Source organism: Mastigoproctus giganteus, chromosome 1, assembly GCF_048544385.1.
Source record: "Mastigoproctus giganteus isolate SK-2022 chromosome 1, ASM4854438v1, whole genome shotgun sequence".
In the NCBI taxonomy this organism is placed as follows: Eukaryota; Metazoa; Arthropoda; class Arachnida; order Uropygi; family Thelyphonidae; genus Mastigoproctus; species Mastigoproctus giganteus.
In genome coordinates, this window is record NC_143575.1 from 267,151,340 (window position 1) to 267,171,289 (window position 19,950).

Below are 19,950 nucleotides of genomic sequence, written 5' to 3' on the forward strand. Positions count from 1 at the left end.
TGGGAAGGACTCAATAAGTCCGCAGAAGGATGCTACGAGTATTTACAAGTACACCCCGGGATTCCTGTAGGTTCCTCGGTGGAGGAGCCATCCATCTGATGTGTGGATCGAGGTGGCCCCATAGATTTTCAATTGGGTTAAGATCTGAAAAATTCAGTGGCCAAGGGGTAGCTTGAAGTCTTCGTTGTGCTCCTCAAACACTCACGGACAATTCTGGTGACATGGCATGGCACATTGTCTTGCTGATAGATACCATCACCCCCAGGAAACACAGTCAACATGTATGAGTGTACCTGATCGGCAACAATCGATAGGTAACCATTTGCATTCAGGGTGCCCTCCAGAGGTATCAGCAGACCCAAGTTATGCCATGAAAACATTCCTCAAACCATAACGCCTGCATTCTGCCAACAATCGTGTCCGGGTGTCTGTTCTCAGAGATTTCACACCTAATATATCACCGCCTATCCACTCGGTGGAGCAGAAATGGTGTGGCAGAAATCGAGTGGCCTTCTCACTGGAGAAGGCCACCCATTGCCAGGGTCCAGTGTTGGTATTGCTGTGCAAACTGACTGTTAGTTGTTTGCGATGAACAGCCGTCAGCATGGGTGCTGTCACCAAGCATCTGCTACGTAGCCCAATGCGCAACAGGGTTCACTGCACTATTATGTTGACCTTTCTGGTGGCCCCATGGTTCATTTGGACTGCCAGTTGAGCAACATATGCATTTTGTATGCAATAAAGATTTCTTCTTCTTCTTCTTCTTCTTCTTCTGCAACAGTAGTGCGCTGATTGGTCCTGACCAACCATTTCAGCCGATGTTGACCTCTGGGGGTCAATGGCATATGGGACTCCACAACTGGCACATCGGATTGTCAAAACTGTACCATTCATCCAGTTTTGATACAATTTCGCCACTGCAGAGCACGTGAGCATTTCACAAAGTCTGCTGTTTCAGAAATAGTAGTAGTAGTAGTAGTAGTAGTAGTGGCATGTGATGCAAGAAAACAAGTGTATGAGCTTATGCAGCATCAGCCAAAAAAAAAAAAAAAAAAAAATCCACACCATTCCCTCCAAATGCCTGTCCAGTTCCTCCTTAAATTTATTTAACCTATCAACTTCCACAACGACAGATGGACATTTGTTCCAGCAATTAACCACCCGCTGGCTAAAGGCAAATTTCCACAGGGCTATTCCACGTCTGTCTTTTCTTAATTTGAATTTATGCCCCCTTAGGTTCGTAATCTGAACAAGTGGAAGGATCCCATCAGAATTCAGCGTGCTCAACCCATTCAAGGCCTTATACACCTCAATCAGATCACTGCACAGGTGCCTAGTCTCCAGCCACTGCAATTTGCAGAACTTAAACCTCTCTTGGTAAGAGGATCCCTTCATTCCCCTCACCAATCTTGTTGCCCTTCTCTGTACACGCTCAAGCAAATCTACATCCTTCCTAAAATGAGGCCTCCAGACCTGTACGCAGTACTCAAGGCGTGGCTTATCCGTTGCCTTATACAGAGGGACAATCACCTCCTTTTCCCTGCTAGCAAAATTCCTATATATCACTGACAAAACCCCATGACCTGCCCTGGCAGACTGTCTGTATTGCTCAGAAAACTTCATATCTAACTGCACAATTACTCCCAGGTCTCTTTCATTTTCTACCACCTTAAGTGTAGTACCACACAGTTGGTACATTTCTCTGGGGTTACTTCTACCCATATGCAGTACTTTGCATTTGTCAAGGTTAAACTTCAGTTGCCACTTCTTAGCCCATCTGCCCAAATTATCTAGATCCTGTTGCAGTAGCACACTGCCATTACTGTCATAAACAACCCTGCCAACCTTTGTTACCATCTGCAAACTTCGAAATGCTGGCACCCCTGGCCTAACTGCCGATGATCATGCCTTTTTCCAGGTCTGATAGGTCGCGTGCTTTGCCCATGACAGAGGCTGTTACAGTGCCCATGGAAGTATCTGTAGAAGAGGCATGCAGCAGAAACAGTGCGTCTATGAGAAAGCGAGTGGAGAGACTGTTAGAGATGTATCATTAATTAACCTAACTGCCCTCTTCTGAATGGAATCAAGAAGCCTGAGAGAAGTTTTGGGGGCACCACCCCAGATGTGGGAACAATATTCCATGGCAGGGCAGATTTGCGATTTATACAGAGTGAGCAGCTGTTTGGAAGAAAAGTAACGCCGAGGGCGAAAGAGAAAACCAAGTTTTTTAGATGCAGAGGAAGCAATATTTGTAATGTGCTTGTGTTCACGGATGCAGAGCATCAAGCCTTATATGTTTGTGGCGTGTGAACTTGACAAGTGCACTGTATGATTTGCTACGTGTGTGTGTGATGTCTACATTGGGGGAATGGTCATAATATTGTGACTAGACTCTGTAAACATATTCATAGCGACTGCTGAAAAAATGTCTAGTCAGCAGGACTTATTAACAGGAGAGAGAGAGTGCTTCTACAGGGATGGGATATACTTAAATAAAAAGGGTGCAAGGATATTTACTGATGCTATAGAGGCAGTGTTAGGTGGGTCAGAAAACTGCTAGTGTTGGTGGGGGATACATAGACTAATAGATAACTGGACTAATAGATAGCCGTAGGCAGAGGTGAAAGTGATTCTTGCACTGCTTCCATTGAAATGAGCAGCAGCCTGGAAAGCAAGGTGCCAGAGATTCCAAGGACTGTTCGGAGCCATTGTGAAACAAGTAAATACATGGGCTATGTTAGGGTAACTGAGGATAAGAACAGGTGCATGTACACCAATGCTAGGAGCATAATAAATAAATTTGATGAATTTGAAGTGCTGGTCAAGACATCAAATGCAGACATTGTTGGGATATCAGACATGTGGTGTTTCAGAAATATAAGAAATGCAGAATCTGAATATGGGGAGTGCAATGCGTCAGACAGGATGGGAAGGGAGGAGAGGTTATGCTATTAGTTAAGAAACACATAAAATCTAATTCAGTTCATCCAGTTGACATGGGTGGCCCAGTGCAATGCTGAATCATTTGGTGTGACATATTGATTGCAACACTAGCAAAACAAAAGTGGGAGGAATGTGTTATAGGCCTAATGACTCTGATGAATACAATGAACAACTGCACAGAGAAATAGAGTAGGCCAGTAAAACAGCATGTCTTATAATGGGAGATTTTAACTTTCCAGATATTGACTGGAACTTGTGGGTTGGTCACTTGCACACTAGCAAGACTTTTGTGGATTTATTGGATGACTGTTTTCTATAGCAGCACGTTCCTCAGCTTGCCTCTTGAACATGCTGCTGTGTTCTACAGCAGCATGTTCAAGAGGCAACCAGAGGAAGTGATACCTTTGATCTGATTATCAGCAGTCATTATTCATGCATTAAGAATCAGCAGATAAAGGAACCACTAGGTGTAAGATGTAACTACCATTAGGAGGGAAAAAATGTAATGATGTAACTACTATTAGGAGTAAAAGGAAGGGTTTTTGTTTCGTAAAGGTTACCACAGTGGTCTTAGACAGTTTTTTCAGTAAATTCTAAATGGGAAGTAATCAAAGCTACTACTACTAGGCTTTTCATACCAACAAAGAAATACTGTTCTAGGCTTGGATCTTAATGAATATCAGGTGAACTATTGAGACATGTGGCAGAGAAGAAAATTGCATGGGATGCATATAAATTATCAGGTGGTACAGAAGCCTATGATAATAGCGATACCAAATGTAATAGTATTTACCATATAGTGCAAGGAAGCCATAGACTTTTGCTGTATTAGCAAAAAGAAAAAACAAAATAAAGCAAGTAGATAAAATACAAATTATGTGCTTCCACATAATTTGTATTTTACAAATTATGTAAAATACAAATTATTAATTAACTCGACTCACACAGGTTCCAGTTGACTTTTGAATTTATTCAAATTGTCAACCTCAACTTAATGCAAGAGCAACTTGTTCCAACAATCAACAACTTACTGGAACAAGTTCTTGGCCTCATGTTTAAAACAAGTGTTGTAGGTTGCCGACACATGCTCTAGAAATAACACAAAATTTTTACAAACTTGTTTACCTGCTTAGATATATAATTAATGAATACAACTTGAAAAATAAGTAAAGAGTCTGCTGGCATGAGAGGCACACATGAAAAGTTCGCAACCATTAACATAGTAATTAAAAGTAGATCAATGTAGTACTTCTCATTAAGAAGCATTACATCTATTTACTTTGCATACTGCATTAACTGTTGTGAACCCATATATATTTTGACCAGTCATACACAGCTGCATTCTATAGCAGAGTCAGAAACTCTTTAAAAATGAGTATGAATGTTAATATTATATTCAAATGAAATGTGAACTATCCAATATGTATCTCCATATTCTGATTGGGGGATATAAAAACAAATGTAGCTCCTTAAGCTCCTGGCTATTAGGCAATGAGAGATAAGTGTATAACTAGACAGTGTACAATAAAGATTATATAACTACATACATACATATACTTTAGTGCTTTAATGTGCAGGATGGCACTAAAAAGAAAACTAGGCTGTCAATTGTCGATAATAAAATTAAAGTCACTCGACTCAGACTAGAGAAAAGGGTGACAAGCACTTTGCCACTGCTGCTGAATCTAAGAATACTTCTAATATACTCAACTTATCTAGCAAATAAGGATGAAAGTAGGAAAACACTTTATCATAAAAACATTGAATCCCTTAGGAGTAAGAAACAAACAAGTGCAGGTTACCAGATACAGACCGATATATATTAAAGTGATTATTTTTCAGTGCCAAGAAAAGAACATTCCTTTAAGTAGGATATTTATACATGAAAAGGTTGAACAATTTTTTAAAGATCTTAATCATGATTTAATGCAGTGATGCATAACAAGTATATTTCCAAAAAATATACAATTTTGTTTTTTTGCACATATCTGAAAAACTGTTTCATTTGATGATTTCATAACTATTAATAGCAATATTGGATTGTGTTATTTGATGCAGAGATGGTTTTTGATAAAGAAGTAAATTTTTTTTTTTTCACCCCAGGATTGGGTAAAAAAAAAAAAAAAAAACACAAACCAGGGGGAAAAAAAAAAATCCAGGATTGTGTAAAAAAAACATAATTGTGTAAATGACATGTTTTCTCCAATTCAAGCAGCAAATTATCATCAGAAGCAAAATTTGTACTACGAATATGGGAAAGAAGGGCATGTAAAGCTTCAAAATCAGCGATCCTAACCACCACACCTCCATGCCCACCTCTATAAAGAAACAGTCATTTTAACAACTTGTTAGTGAGCTTTGTTAAAATTTCGGAGAATGAATACGGTCTAAAACTCAGAATTCAAGTAATTTTAATTTTATATTATATGATAAATCAAACTGAAGCAAACGCCTGGAAAGTTCTACTTATTAACAATTTATGGATACACTTCATCACACAACCTCTTTATTGGTCACATAAACACAAAAATTAAAACTGTTACTAACCTCCTCTGCCCATTGGTCCGCCCCTTGGTCCTCCTCTACCAGGAGGACCACCTCTACCAGGGGGACCACCTCTTGGTGGGCCACCACGACCTGGTGCTCCAGGTCCCCTGCCTGGACCTCGTCCTCTTGGTCCTCCACGAGGTGGTCCATTCTGTCCCATTGGTGGTCCTCCTCCACCACCACCACCTCTAGGACCACCTCTTCCACGTCCACCTCTATAAGGAAAAATAATTATTTAACATACCCTTGGATACCCTTTACATACAGAAATACACAGCTTCTATAGATCTACAATTTCCAACAACCAATCCATAGAGTACTATAGGCTGGTAGTAGAAAGTTACATTTTCATTAATGACACCAGTAAAAACAGAAATACATATATACAGGACAGATGGAGATAGTTGGAGTGTAGGAAACTCTTTCTCTCTAGCCAAGTAGTCAGAATGAAAGTATAGTTATACATGGTTTAATCTACGTGATGCCACAAAATACAGTAAAGGTTTTATATATCACTGTAGTCGTAAATCCTTCTGACTCAATGTAGCTCTCAAAACAATTTAATTATCAAAACTTCCTAAGAACAGCATCCTAAGAATTCTATGTAGAACTGAGATCAGAAAATTGTGCTGGCAATGTTATATGAATAATGGTGATTATTTCTAGTAGCAGCCAGCAGTAGCCTGGTGAGTTGTAAGTATTATCAATCTTTAAGATTGATAAAGCAATACAAAACTATACAAAGCAATAGCAATAACTGGACATGCAATGTAGTAGTAGTGGCATGTGATGCAAGAAAGCAAGTGTATGAGCTTATGCAGCATCAGCCAAAAAAAAAAAAAAAATCACACCATTCCCTCCAAATGCCTGTCCAGTTACTCCTTAAATTTATTTAATCTATCAACTTCCACTACGACAGATGGAAGTTTGTTCCAGCAATTAACCACCCGCTGGCTAAAGGCAAATTTCCGCACATCTATTCTACATCTGCCTTTTCTTAATTTGTATTTATGCCCCCTTAGGTTCGTAATCTGAACAAGTGGAAGGATCCCATCAGAATTCAGCGGGCTCAACCCATTCAAGGCCTTATACACCTCAATCAGATCACCACGCAGGTGCCTAGCCTCCAGCCACCGCAATTTGCAGAACTTAAGCCTCTCTTGGTAAGAGGATCCCTTCATTCCCCTCACCAATCTTGTTGCCCTTCTCTGTACACACTCAAGTAAATCTACATCCTTCCTAAAATGAGGCCTCCAAACCTGTACGCAGTACTCAAGGCGTGGCCTGACCATTGCCTTATACAGAGGGATAATCACCTCCTTTTCCCTGCTAGCAAAATTCCTATATATCATTGACAAAACCACATGACCTGCCCTGGCAGCCGGTCTGCATTGCTCAGAAAACTTCATATCTAACTGCACAATTACTCCCAGGTCTCTTTCATTTTCTACCACCTTAAGTGTAGTACCACACAGTTGGTACGTTTCTCTGGGGTTACTTCTACCCATATGCAGTACTTTGCATTTGTCAAGGTTAAACTTCAGTTGCCTGCCACTTCTTAGCCTATCTGCCCAAATTTTCTAGATCCTGTTGCAGTAGCACACTGCCATTACTGTCATTAACAACCCTGCCAACCTTTGTATCATCTGCAAACTTCAACACTAAGCCTGATATACCTTCATCAATATCACTGATAAATATACAAAACAACAGTGGACCCAATACCGAACCCTGTGGGACTCCACTAATAACATCAGTCCATGAAGAGCAGCACCCATTGATTACCACCCTCTGTCTTCTCCCACTCAACCATCCTTTTATCCATTGTAGCAACTTACCCTTAATACCATTCTGCTCCAATTTGTACAATAGTCTTCCATGCGCAACAGTGTCAAAATCTTTCCTGAAATCCAAATATATGATATCAAAATTATTTTTTGCATCCAGTTCCTTTGTAACCCCATCATAATATCCTATCAAATTTGTCAGACAAGACTTTCCCTTAACAAACCCATGCTGTGTCTGAATTATTGCTGTAGTCTTGTCTAGATGATCCTGCAATGCATCTTTAACCAGTGACTCAATTATTTTACCCGGAACAGAAGTTAAACTAACTGGTCTGTAATTACTTGTGTCACCCTTCGATCCTCCTTTGTGAATTGGGGATACATTTGTACATCTCCAGTCCGTGGGGACCTCCCCTGAGTCCAAGGATGCTCTCATAATTATGGCTAAAAGTTTGCTTAGTTGTTTTGCCACCTCCTTTAATATAACTGAATAGATCCCATCCACCCCATGTGTTGGAGTTCATGAACAAATCAGGACATTACTTACTCACTTCCCCTGCACATATGTAAAAAGGCAATAACATAAACTGAAGCACTGATTACAATGAACTTTTTTCTATGTATTAATATATTTCTGATTGAGACTTCATAAAATTGATAACATTACATTAATGATAACATTATCTGTGATCACAATAAGTGGCATGCATGATTTCATAGATAAAAAAAGCAAAATTTTTTTATGCATTGCATTAACTTTGAACAGTTGTTTAATTAATTGCTATGGTATCTGTCTATTGCAAAGGTCAGAAATCTTTCAGGGGTGGAATCTTTGGCTTGCAATCACGTGAGGTCTTTTGTACCAGTGTTGACTTTTTGAAATAGGGGGATCTACACGTAGGAAATCATTTGCTGTTATTTAGCAAATGTGGGTGTACAAATGGCACATGAACATTTTTGAAATACACTTAAAGCTTTGTTTTGAATTTAAAGTCTGAAAATTGGAACACTGGTAAGCATTCCTTCTGTGAATTTCGTGGCAATGATGTGTTGGAATGATTAAATGAAAAGCACATTTGTTGTAGCTTGGCTGTATCAATGCACCTTATCCTGCTGTTGCAATGTCGAGGTAATTAACTTGCTGCATTTCAATTTGGATTAGGTTGATGTGAATGTGGGAATATTGAAAGAGGGGAACAGGTATCCTGTGTGTTATCAGACACTCAGCCTAAAACACTGATGGATCCAATATCTCTCTATTACAGAAGATTTAGGAGAAGTCCGGTTGGCCTGCCTCCCTAAAATCCACTCATGCACACCTCCTCGATGGTAAGCCCTGTTACGTCACTTAGGTGGCAACGAACGTGTAGAGTGGTTCTCTTCAAGACGCCTGGTCAGCGTGAAGAGGAAAAGACCAAACCCTCCAGCAATGAGAGCACAACAATACAAATGGCCCTCAGTCCCCAGCAGCTTTCACTCTCCCTCTTAGGCAGCGAGAGGATCAGAGTGGAAGCAGAGGGTGCTAAGAATCTCTGGGTACGACCAGGCTGCCATACACGGAAATTGAACTTGGCCTGTTATAACGAACGATCACTCATTGGTGAAGACAGGATATTAGAGCTGGAAAAGGAATTAGAAAATGTGAATTGGAATATCATCGGTTTGGCTGAAACAAGAAGAAGAAATGAATCACTTATAAGTTTATCAAGTGGAAATCTGCTGTACACCAATGGAAACAGTGAAAGGAGTGAAGGTGGAGTTGGGTTTCTGGTCCATAAAGATTTTAAAAACAACATTTTGGAATTCAAAAGTACATCACCAAGGGTGTCAAGACTAATACTCAAGATTTCTAAGAGGTACAAGCTAAAGATTATAATGATTTATGCACCAACATCAAGCCATGATGATGAAGAGGTTGAAGAAATGTACAATGAAATTGAGTCTTCTAGATGAGCAGAAAACCCACTACACTATTATTATGGGGAACTTCAATGCTAAGGTTGGAAAAAGGCAAAACAGCGCAGAAAGAGGAACTATAGGAAATTTTGGAATTGGTGAAAGAAATAAAAGAGGTGAAAGACTTGTGGAATTTGCAGAATCTCAAGGAATGTCAGTAATGAACACTTTTTTCAAGAAAAGGGTGAACAGAAAGTGGACATGGAAGAGTCCAAATGGATTAACAACTAATGAAATCGACTTCATCCTCTCTAACAGAAGATATATTGTGACTGATGTTACCGTCCTGAATAAGGTAAATGTTGGAAGTGATCACAGAATGGTAAGATGTACACTTGATATAGATGTAGGAAAGGAAAGGAAAAAACTGACTCGAGTAAATAATACAAAGGTCTTTGAGATAACAGAAGAGGAGAAAAAGCAGTATGTACTGGAACTTAAGAACAAGTATGAGCTTCTGCAGACTGCTGAGGATCAAGATATCGACGAGGAATATTACAACTTTTTGAAAGTGATAAAGCCCAAGAAACCTATAGGGAAACAGAAATCCAAAGAAGAAAAAATTAGTCAAGAAACACTTGTCATGATGAACCGAAGGCGACAAATGAAGAGCAATGTAAACTGACAAGGAGAAAATTGAGTATACTGAGTTATGCAAAGCCATTAGAAAGAGACTCAGAGAGGACATAAGAAGATTTAACACAAGAAAAGTAGAACAAGCATTAAGGGAAAACAAAAGATTTAAATCAGCAGCCATGAGCAGTAATACAGAAAGACAAATGATACTGAAACTGAAGAATAGCGATGGTGTACTTATAAACAGCAGAGAAGGCATAATTCAAATAGCAGAAGACTACTATAGAGAATTATACAAGGAGCGAGGGAATGATACCAGCAGTGGGGAAGATGGATTGCAAAGTAGCAACACATACGACATACCCGATATTCTTCCTGATGAGGTAGAACATGCATTGAAGAAAATGAAGAATCGGAAAGCCCCGGGGGAAGATGAAGTTACTGTAGAGTTGTTAAAATTGGGAGGAAGAGACATAACACAAAAACTGGCAAGGCTCTTCACAAAGTGCATTAGAAAAGGTGCGATGCCTAAGCAGTGGAATAATGCAATCATAGTTTTGCTGCATAAGAAAGGAGATAAATCAGAAATTGGAAATTATAGACCAATTAGCTTGTTATCCCATATCTACAAGTTGTTCACAAGGGTCATTACTAACAGATTAGAAAGAATACTTGATGAGAATCAACCGAAAGAGCAAGCTGGCTTTAGGACAGGATTCTCAACTATGGATCACCTTCACGTAATATCACAGCTAATGGAGAAAGCAAATGAATATAAAACACCATTATGCCTGGCATTTGTGGATTATGGAAAGGCATTTGACTCCATACAGCATAAGGCAATGTTTCGGACGCTGGAAAGACAAGGCATAGATACTCCATATATTATGATTTTGAAGAAAATATATGAGAGTGTTACATCCTTTATTAGACTAGACAAAGACAGTAGCAAATTTAAAATCGAGAAAGGAGTTCGACAAGGAGACACAATATCTCCGAAGCTGTTTACTGCTGCCCTTGAGGAAGCTTTCAGAAGATTTGACTGGTCGCAGAAAGGAGTCAATGTGAACGGAGAGTACCTAAACCATTTACGATTTTCAGATGACATTGTGGTCATAAGCCACGATCCCAAAGAATTAGAGGAAAATCTTAATCAGTTATGCACAGTTAGTAAGGATTTTGGACTAAAGATGAATATGGCTAAAACAAAAGTAATGATGAACAAGTATGCCACGGAAAGGGAAATAATGATTGAAGGAGCAGTAATTGAAAAGGTGGAGTCATATACTTATCTGGGACAAGTTATTAGCTGTAATAATGATAAATGGCTGGAAGTCAAGAGAAGAATAAATTTTGGATGGATAGCATTCAGGAAATATAGTCACATACTGAAGAGCAATATCCCAGTTTGTCGGAAACGTAAAATAATGAATCAATGTATACTCCCCACCATGACTTATGGAAGTGAAACTTGGGCACTCACTAAAAGAATGGAAGAGAAGCTAAGAACTACACAGCGAAGAATGGAACGAATTATATTGGGAATCAGACTGTTAGATAAGAAGAGAAACACGTGGATTAGGCAGCAAACTCAAGTAAAGGACATTCTTATCAAAACTAAAGAACTAAAATGGTCTTGGGCAGGACACATAGCTCGAAGACATGATGACAGATGGACTAAGAAAATAACAGAATGTTACCCAAGAGGAGCTAGAAGAAAACCTGGAAGACAAAGGCGGAGATGGATAGATGAAATTCATGAGTTTTTGAGTAGTAAATGGATGGCCAGTGCTCAAAACAGAAGGAACTGGAAAGTTGCTGGAGAGGCCTTCATCCTGCAGTGGATTGAAAATGGCTGATGATGATGATGATGTTAGAACAAATACTGAGAAGAGCAATAATGAGCTTAGTGAGGGAAACAAAAGGGTATTCTTACAGGAATTCATCTTCAGTTCTGCAAATTGTGGTATCTGGAAACTAAGCACCTACAAAGGAATCTGAATGAGGTGTTTAAGGATTTTAATGGATTGACAACAAATGAGTGAGACAAATTTAAATTGAGGAAGGAAAATTTGATAAATATGCAAAATGTTGATTTCAGCCAGTGGGTAGTTGAGTGATGGAACAAACTTCCATCTGGAATTGTGGAAGTGGGGACTTTGAATAAATTTAAGGAGGAACTAGAAAAATTATTAGAAGGAGAAGGACATGTGATGTGCTTTTTTTTTTTTTTTTTGGCCGACACTGTTTACTTACTTCCTTATCATTTGTGACTATTAATACTACTCTCCCCATAACATCGTTCTATTCGCACTCTAGAAATTATGATACTTCAATGTATGCCAAAACAACTAATGTGAATTACCATTTCTATATACAGGGGCATGTGGGGAAAATGCTATCTTCTATATCTCTCTGTTAATGAATAGGAAATGGATATAAAAGGATATGATATACCATTTGAATACTGAAACAACAACCTAAGGGAATCATGGTTTTCAATTTATATACATATGCATGTGGTGTAACACAACAGTGTGCATACAAGCTTATAACAAATTTATTTATTTAATTTTTTTTTTTTTTTTTTTTTTATGTAAACCCCAAACATGAGAGGTATTAGAACCTATAGTACTTAGTACCGTGCTTGGGTTGGAGGCTGAGAAGACGAAAGAAGATATTTGTTGAATTAGACCGTAATTTTCAGGAAATACGTATGAAAGAAGGTTGTTCCAGGAAACGGCAGTTGAATGAATAAACGAGGAAGATGAAAAGTTGGTTCTGTGAGTTTGAAGTTGGACAGTAAATGGATGTTGGCTGGTGGCTGCACGGGTTCAGACTGTTTTGAAAGAGAGAGCGAGAATTATAGAAGCCAATTCAGAAGAACAGTGCCCATGGAAATATCTATAGAAGAGGCATACAGCAGAAACTGTACGTCTATGAGACAGCAAGTGGAGAGACTCTGTTAGAGATGAATCATTAATTAACCTAACTGCCCTCTTCTGAATGGAATCAAGAAGCCTGAGAGAGGTTTTGGGAGCACCACTCCAGATGTGGGAACAATATTCCATGGTAGGGCGGATTTGCGATTTGTACAGAGTGAACAGCTGTTCACTGTTTCCAAAAACAACTGTTCACTGTTTTCTCTGCATCCAGTGAACAGCTGTTTGGAAACAGCTGTTCACTGGATGCAGAGAAAGCAATATTTGTAATGTGCTTGTGCCGAGAGAGATTAGAAGTCAGGGTAATCCCCAAAAGAGATATATCATTTTGCCTAAAAATCGGAGTGTCACCAAAGATAAGCATAGGAGCAGAAGAATCCTTATTGCAGGATATAAGACAAGACTGAGTTTTAGAATGATTGAAATCAACTAAGTTGTCTTTGCTCCACTGGAGAATTAACTGAAGATCTGCATTTAAGGAGTTGGTAGCAGCTTTTCGAGAAGTTGAAGCTCATTGAGCAGGGCAAGGTTTCTCAAAATGGAAAGTGGAATGCAATGTGCTATCATTGACAAAACTATAGATAGGATTTCCAGTCAATGGAAGGTCATTAATATATAAGAGGGAAAGAGTGGGGGAAAGAACTGAACCTTGGGGGACACCGGCATTAGTGGAGAAGTTAGAAGACAGAGAGCCATAACTACCATCACCCTCAGTGAGCAATCAGAGAGAAAACTGGATAACCAATTACAAAAAACAGTTGGCAAACCATACGATGAAAGTTTGTTTAGAAGACCTTTATGCCAAACATGATCGAAAGCCTTTGAGATATCAAGAGCAACTACTTGCGTTTCACTGAACCTTTCAATTGAATTAGTCCATAAATGGGTAATATAAGCCAAAATATCACCAGTGGATCGACACTGACAGAATCCATACTGGCAATCGTTGATCAGACGGAAGATTTCTAAGTAGTTTAAGAGTTGGTGGTTAATGGATTTCTCCATTACATTAGAAAAAGTAGAAGTAATTTCAATGGGATGATAACTGGATGGGAGGGATTTGTCACCCTTTTTAGGAACTGGCTGGATATGAGCATTTTTCCAAGCAGAAGGAAAAACACCTTTGGAATAAGAAAGTGAAAAAAGGTGGCAAAGAATAGGAGTAAGTTCAGGGGTACAAATTTTGAGAACAAGTGGAGAAATACCATCGGGACCTGGAGCTTTCTTAGCATCAAGATTCGTGAAAATCCTTCTGATATCCTTTTGACGGTAGACCACAGGAGGCATTGAATGGAGCGTGTTGGGAATGGAGGGAGGTGTTTTACCAAGATCATTAATACATGAGTTGGAAGAAAAATGGGATGCTAGCAGGTCAGCTTTATCCTTGGCTGAAGTGACAACAGAACCATCTGGTTTGGACAGAGATGGGCAAAAGTTGCGGCCAATAGCTTTGGCAAGAGACCAGAATGCTCGGCTACCACTGGGGCAAGAAGCAAGTTTTCTACTCTTAGCCTGTTCAAACTCTAGTTTGGAGTGATTAATAACTGCTTTACAATTGTTGCGAGCTTTAGTGTAGGCAGGAAATAAAGCTGAAGAATTGGAAACAAGCCAATTACGATACGCAACATTTTTCTCTTGAACAGCCTTAGCACATTTATTGGAAAATCAAGGTTTAGATAAAGGACGAGATTTTAAAGAGGAGTGTGGGATAAAGGATTCCATTCCTGCAAGAATAATTTCACTGACACGATCTGAGCAAACGTTGACATCAGAAGTTTTGAAACAGTGATCCGACCAAGGAAAAGAAGAAAAGAAATTTTGCAGGTCATCCCATTTTGCATTCTTGCAATGCCAAACAACACGAGGTTGGGAATAGCCATGAAGTAAAGGCTCCATTGGAGAAGAGACAATCACCAAGTTGTGATCTGAAGTGCCTAAAGGACCTCTCACCTCGACCGTAACCCTCGAATACCTAAATACAGGTGACCCTCGGGTAACACTGTAGTTATATGAGGGTACGTTCTAAAAGCTAACAAAAATATGCTATTTTTTTTATAACTATCGGAAACTTAATTTTTATGGTAGTAATAACTTAATATTTTAACTTTATTATATTTATATATTTATGATAGTAGTAACTTAAATAGTAATAACTGAACAAACATCTTACCTTACAAACTGTGATACTTATATATGAGATAATGTACGTTCAATTAATTTTCTTCCTCTTCACTGTTGCTAAGCACAATCTCTTCTGCAGCATCTACATTTCGTGTACCTTCTGCTCTCTTTAAAAAGTCACGAACTGCACTCTTCGAAGTCACAATTATCGTTTATTTTCCCAAACAAGCATAGGTTCAATAGCACTCAGGGATCTCCCAACAAAATACAGTGAACTCCCGCTTTAAATGATATGTGAAAATTTAAAGAATATTTTCCAGCTAGCAAAATAAAAATAAATTTATACTTGCATACATAGCTTAATTAATATGTACTGTAATATGTACATACTAATTGATATTTCTGTTCACTGACTTTTTTTTTTTGGTTGTAAAATTTAAAATAGTAAAAACGATAAGCAATTAATAACAAAGAATGCGGCACTCATAAATTGCGACAAACACGATATGGAGTAATGAGTTTATGAAAATTTATTTATGTTTTTTATATGATTGAATATTTCATGGAAGGGGGGACACACATTTCACCATAATAATGTGAAAACCCACAGAATTCCAGCTATCAGTACTATAGCAAATGCAACTAGATCGAGTTTACATTTATAATTGATTACACTAATAGAAAAGACCAATAAACCAGAAACTGCACATCTCCAGAAATATGCTTTAGAAAAATATCATGAAGGAAATAACAATTAGTGAGTCAACAGCAGGGATTCACAAAAAGGAATGGAAACAGTGAAAATTAGATCTAACATAATAGCAGAGTTTTTCTAGCTCAAAAATACCATGTTATGCGAGATTTCCAGCAATACTCAAACCGTGTTAGAGTGAAACCTTGTTGTAGAAGTACTGTGTTGTGTGCGGATTGCCGCAATTTATCAATCGTGTTAGAGAGATATCATGTTTTAGTATAGTGTTATATGGGGGTTGCCTGTATTATTGTTTTCTTCAACATGCCATTCTGATTTACCAACAGTGATATATAAGAGCGAGTATTTATCCTCAAATATTCTTGCATAAAAATTGGAAACTTGATTTTCTATCATATCCTTTTCTGATTCGTTAATAGTGAGTTATGGGAAAGAAACATCCCTCCCCCCATCATAAGCTCTTGCTAACCCCAGGGACTCACATCTGTTAAGTCCCTGGGGTTAGCACACCCGGGGTGCTGAGCTGGATGTCATCATTCTTCTGTTTGTTTGTTATTTGGTTTTTAAGAGCATTAGCAACTAAGACCACATTGCTCAGAGATATGCGGTGATCATTCCCTGACCTTTCCGCATCCTCCATATTTGGTGGTCACAGGCTCGAACCCCGGTCTAATCAAGAAGTGTGTGTTACGCACTGCTGCTCCTGCCCACTTCATTCTTTTTTGGTGATTCCCTTTTGATTCTTCTTCTTCTTCTCTCTCTCTCCCCTTCACTCAAGGTAATTCAAAAAAAATTTTTTTTTTTTTTGCAGCATAAGCCTCAGGCTTCCTTATACCATATGCTAATAATAATAATAATAATAATAATAATAATAAAATCAGGTACCTTCATACTTTCAGTAAAATGGTACCAATTTTTATACATGGTTCCTTTGGTCTTTTGCTGAACCATATAAAAATAAATAAATAAATAACAATAATAATAAATAACCTACTTGACTCCATGTAAGTATCTATCCAGATGAGCTTTGAATTTCCCTCACCTGTTAGCCCCAATCATGGAGGCAACTTATTTCAATAATAATTAAACAACTCACTAGCTAAAAGAAACCTTCCTGCATATCCAGTTCTACACCCCCCCCAACTCCTGTAATTTGAATTATGGCCCCTAGTTCTGGAATCATTTCTAACAGTAAAAATTTCACCCTTATTTTACTTTTACTCTCAATAAAATCTCCTCTAAATTGTCTAGTTTCCAAGTTCTGCAGCCCACATATTTAGTCTTTCCTCATATGGGTACTCTTTTGCCGATTTCACCAGGTGCACTGTCTGTCTTTGGACCCTTTCAAGAAGTAAAGGTCTTTTTTTTTTAGTTGGTATATAGTTGGAATAAATGTACATATCTGTACATTTATTCCAACTGTGTGGTCTCATGATTGCCTTATGCAGAGGTGTTACAACCCTCCCATCTATACAAGTAAATATTCAATAAATCATCGATAGGATCTCCTTGCCACCTGTCTAAACTGCTTGGAGAACATCACATCTGACCATAATATAACTCACAAATCTCTTTCTTCCACTACTGTTTTTAGTCAAACTCCACTAAGTAAGTTATTTTGGAGTTACAATACAATAATTTTACAATAATTGATTAATCTAAAACATTTAGAAAAACTACACATAAAAGTGCACAAATAACAGCAAAACAGACACTGATGCATAAAACAAAACTGAAAACACATTGTAGTTAATGTGTTTGGGACAAGCTTTACTTTGCGATAAACAAAGGCAGAGTCACCTAATGGCAGACAAATATGTATTTTAAAAATTATGTTGCAAACTGGAGTGAAATCTGGAAGAAACAAACATTCAAGAAACCATGATAAGATTTCTGGGAATTATCTAGCAAAAGCTGAAAAGTATGAATTATACGGGACAAAAAATTTTTCAGTACCTTCCTGGTGGGCCACCTCTTCCTCTCCCAAAACCTGGGCCTCTACCAGGGCCACGGCCTCTGGGTCCTCCACGGGGTCCTCCTCGTGCTGGTGGTCCTCCTCCTGCTCCTCCTTCCATATTTTATGTAAACTAAAAGAAATCATATGAGAACTTAAGGATTTTTCATTTATTTTTAAAAACTCCCTAAATAAAATTAATTACATATACACATGTGATTTGATCCTTGTAAATAAATACGTCAACAAAAATCTGTAGAACATTACACTTTTTTCTTTTTTTTTTTTTTTTTACAAAAATTCTCCTCATAAGACACCATACTGTTATAAAAATTCAGATTATTTTAATGGCACCAGAACCGCTATTAAAATAATAATCTGACAATTATACAGTGTATAATTTGTCTGGCAGTACTGGGAATTCCCTCAACTTCACGATAGTATCTCTGTGACATATACAATATTCTTTAAAGGCCAAAATGAGAGTAATGTGTGAGAATCTCTGTGACATATACAATATTCTTTAAAGGCCAAAATGAGAGTAATGTGGTCCTGTGCATGTAGATGTAAATTATGTTTTCATCTGGCCTCTTACATAGGGGCCCATGGAACACCACCAACTGAGGGAGCTGGTGGTGTTCCATGGGCCCCTATGTAAGACCATGGACATGTCGATGATAGCGGGGAGCTGGGCCAGGAAATGTAGGGCAGTAAACTCTGGTGAGACCAACCCCCAGAGTCACCCAAATTTTCTGGGGTGGGCAGTGAAAAAAAAAAATAATAAAAAAGATACATAGAAGGAATTCGCAGAGGTGCCCAGGGGAGAAAGGAAGTGAAGGTTATAGGATCAGAGAATCCTGTACACTTGCTACTTGGCACAACATCCAATGCTGGCAGTTCAATGGTAGCAAGCAATCCAATATTTGCATAAAATGTCGGCGAAGAATTCCACACCTTAAGGCATCCCCTACTTGCTGTGCCAATACATTTTCCTTCCTTGGGCTCAGGTATATATTGGCACAAGTAGTGGATGGTAACATCCTGGGTCATCAGAGTAAGACATGGCAACAGTGGCTTGTCCCGTGTTGTCCAAAGACAATTCAACAGAGTCGAGTCTGGTGTTGCTATTCTGGCCGGCTCTTGTCTGGACCCAAGGGAAGAAAGCATCCTGAGTCAGGAAACAGGCAGGCATAGGATCATACACATGCCCAGTGTAAAGTGTCACCTTGAGCCTTACACCACACTTTGTCATCAACTCATGCTACTGGGTTCAAGTCTAGGTCGGTGTGTGTGTGTGTGGGGGGAGGTCAATCAAGTCCAAGAATATTGTAGAAACATCATGAGTTTATAAACATCCAATGCTGGCTGAAGCCTGGTATCAGGTCTCATGTTTGCACCTGCCAAGTAACAGTTTCTAGCTGAAAGCTTCATGACTGTCAACAAACCAGTACAAATCCTATGTCACAATTAACAGGATGATGTCAACAGATTATATTCATTAGTTGAGTCTGTGGCCTGGACGAAGTTTTAGAGACCTCCTACACTAGGGACTCCTGAAGCAGAGAGGTCATGAATCCCACACCATCAGGGGCAGGTGACAGTGATGTCTAGATCTGGCAAGGGGTTTTAGGATGTCATCTATGGTCACTAATCCTACAACCACAACATCGGGTGCAACAGTCACAGGGTAGAAGTCCATCAACAGTGGAGAGTTACCAGCTCCACCAGGTCTTTTTAAGAACTTTTGATTCCTGTTTAATCTAAATTTCTTTTTAAGAAATTTAGATTAGACAGGAATCAAGCAGGCAGGGAGGGCTCACATCTTGGACTTACGTTGTGATGAAACACCTCAAACACCTCATGTGCAAATTCAGTCAATGCCAAAATGCCTCCAGTGTGACAAAGAGGTTTCATAACTTATAGAAAGATGTCTAATAATTTAGACATCTTTCTAATTTAGACAGGCATATAAGATGTGCTCCCATTTCATTAATACCACAGCTGTATGCTGGATTATCACCAAGGCTGGTTAACTTGTCTTTAAAAGATTAGTGTTTGGTAATAAATGTCCAGGGGAAAATTATATAGAAAGAGAATAACAAGACCTGTACCAACACAACAAAGGATATATTAAAGCAACTTAATATTTTCCACTGATTCTTAGCTACTGTATCGAGGCTACGACGTAGCCGAGTGGTCAGGAGAAAGAGGTGCAGTGGCATGCACTATTTTAGTGGACCAGAACTCAAGCCCATGACTACTAAATATGATAAAAGTTTGCATTGACGTTGGGTGAAGGAAACACCAAAATAAAAACCAATAGCGTCAGGTCTGGCCAACCAACCGGCTTGTAAAAATTCAGCTGGGCATATCAACAGGGAGGAACGACAAGTGTTCCATCCATGTCACTGA

General features: G+C 38.7%; 1 protein-coding gene across 3 annotated transcripts in view; it reads right to left on the bottom strand.

The window, feature by feature from the left end:
* Positions 1 to 19,950, bottom strand: part of LOC150091951 (uncharacterized) — a 142,622-nt gene that overhangs the window by 101,080 nt on the left and 21,592 nt on the right. For all 3 annotated transcript variants that reach the window (XR_016547692.1, XR_016547693.1, XM_090386261.1), the window contains exons 2-3: positions 17,541 to 17,671; positions 5,491 to 5,705 (exon numbers count right to left, since the gene is read on the bottom strand). Coding sequence is in view for 1 of the 3 variants with exons in the window: in XM_090386261.1 (XP_090242387.1) it covers positions 5,491 to 5,705; positions 17,541 to 17,659 (334 nt within the window). In the remaining 2 variants the exon portion in view is untranslated. The remainder of the gene's footprint in view (positions 1 to 5,490; positions 5,706 to 17,540; positions 17,672 to 19,950) is intronic.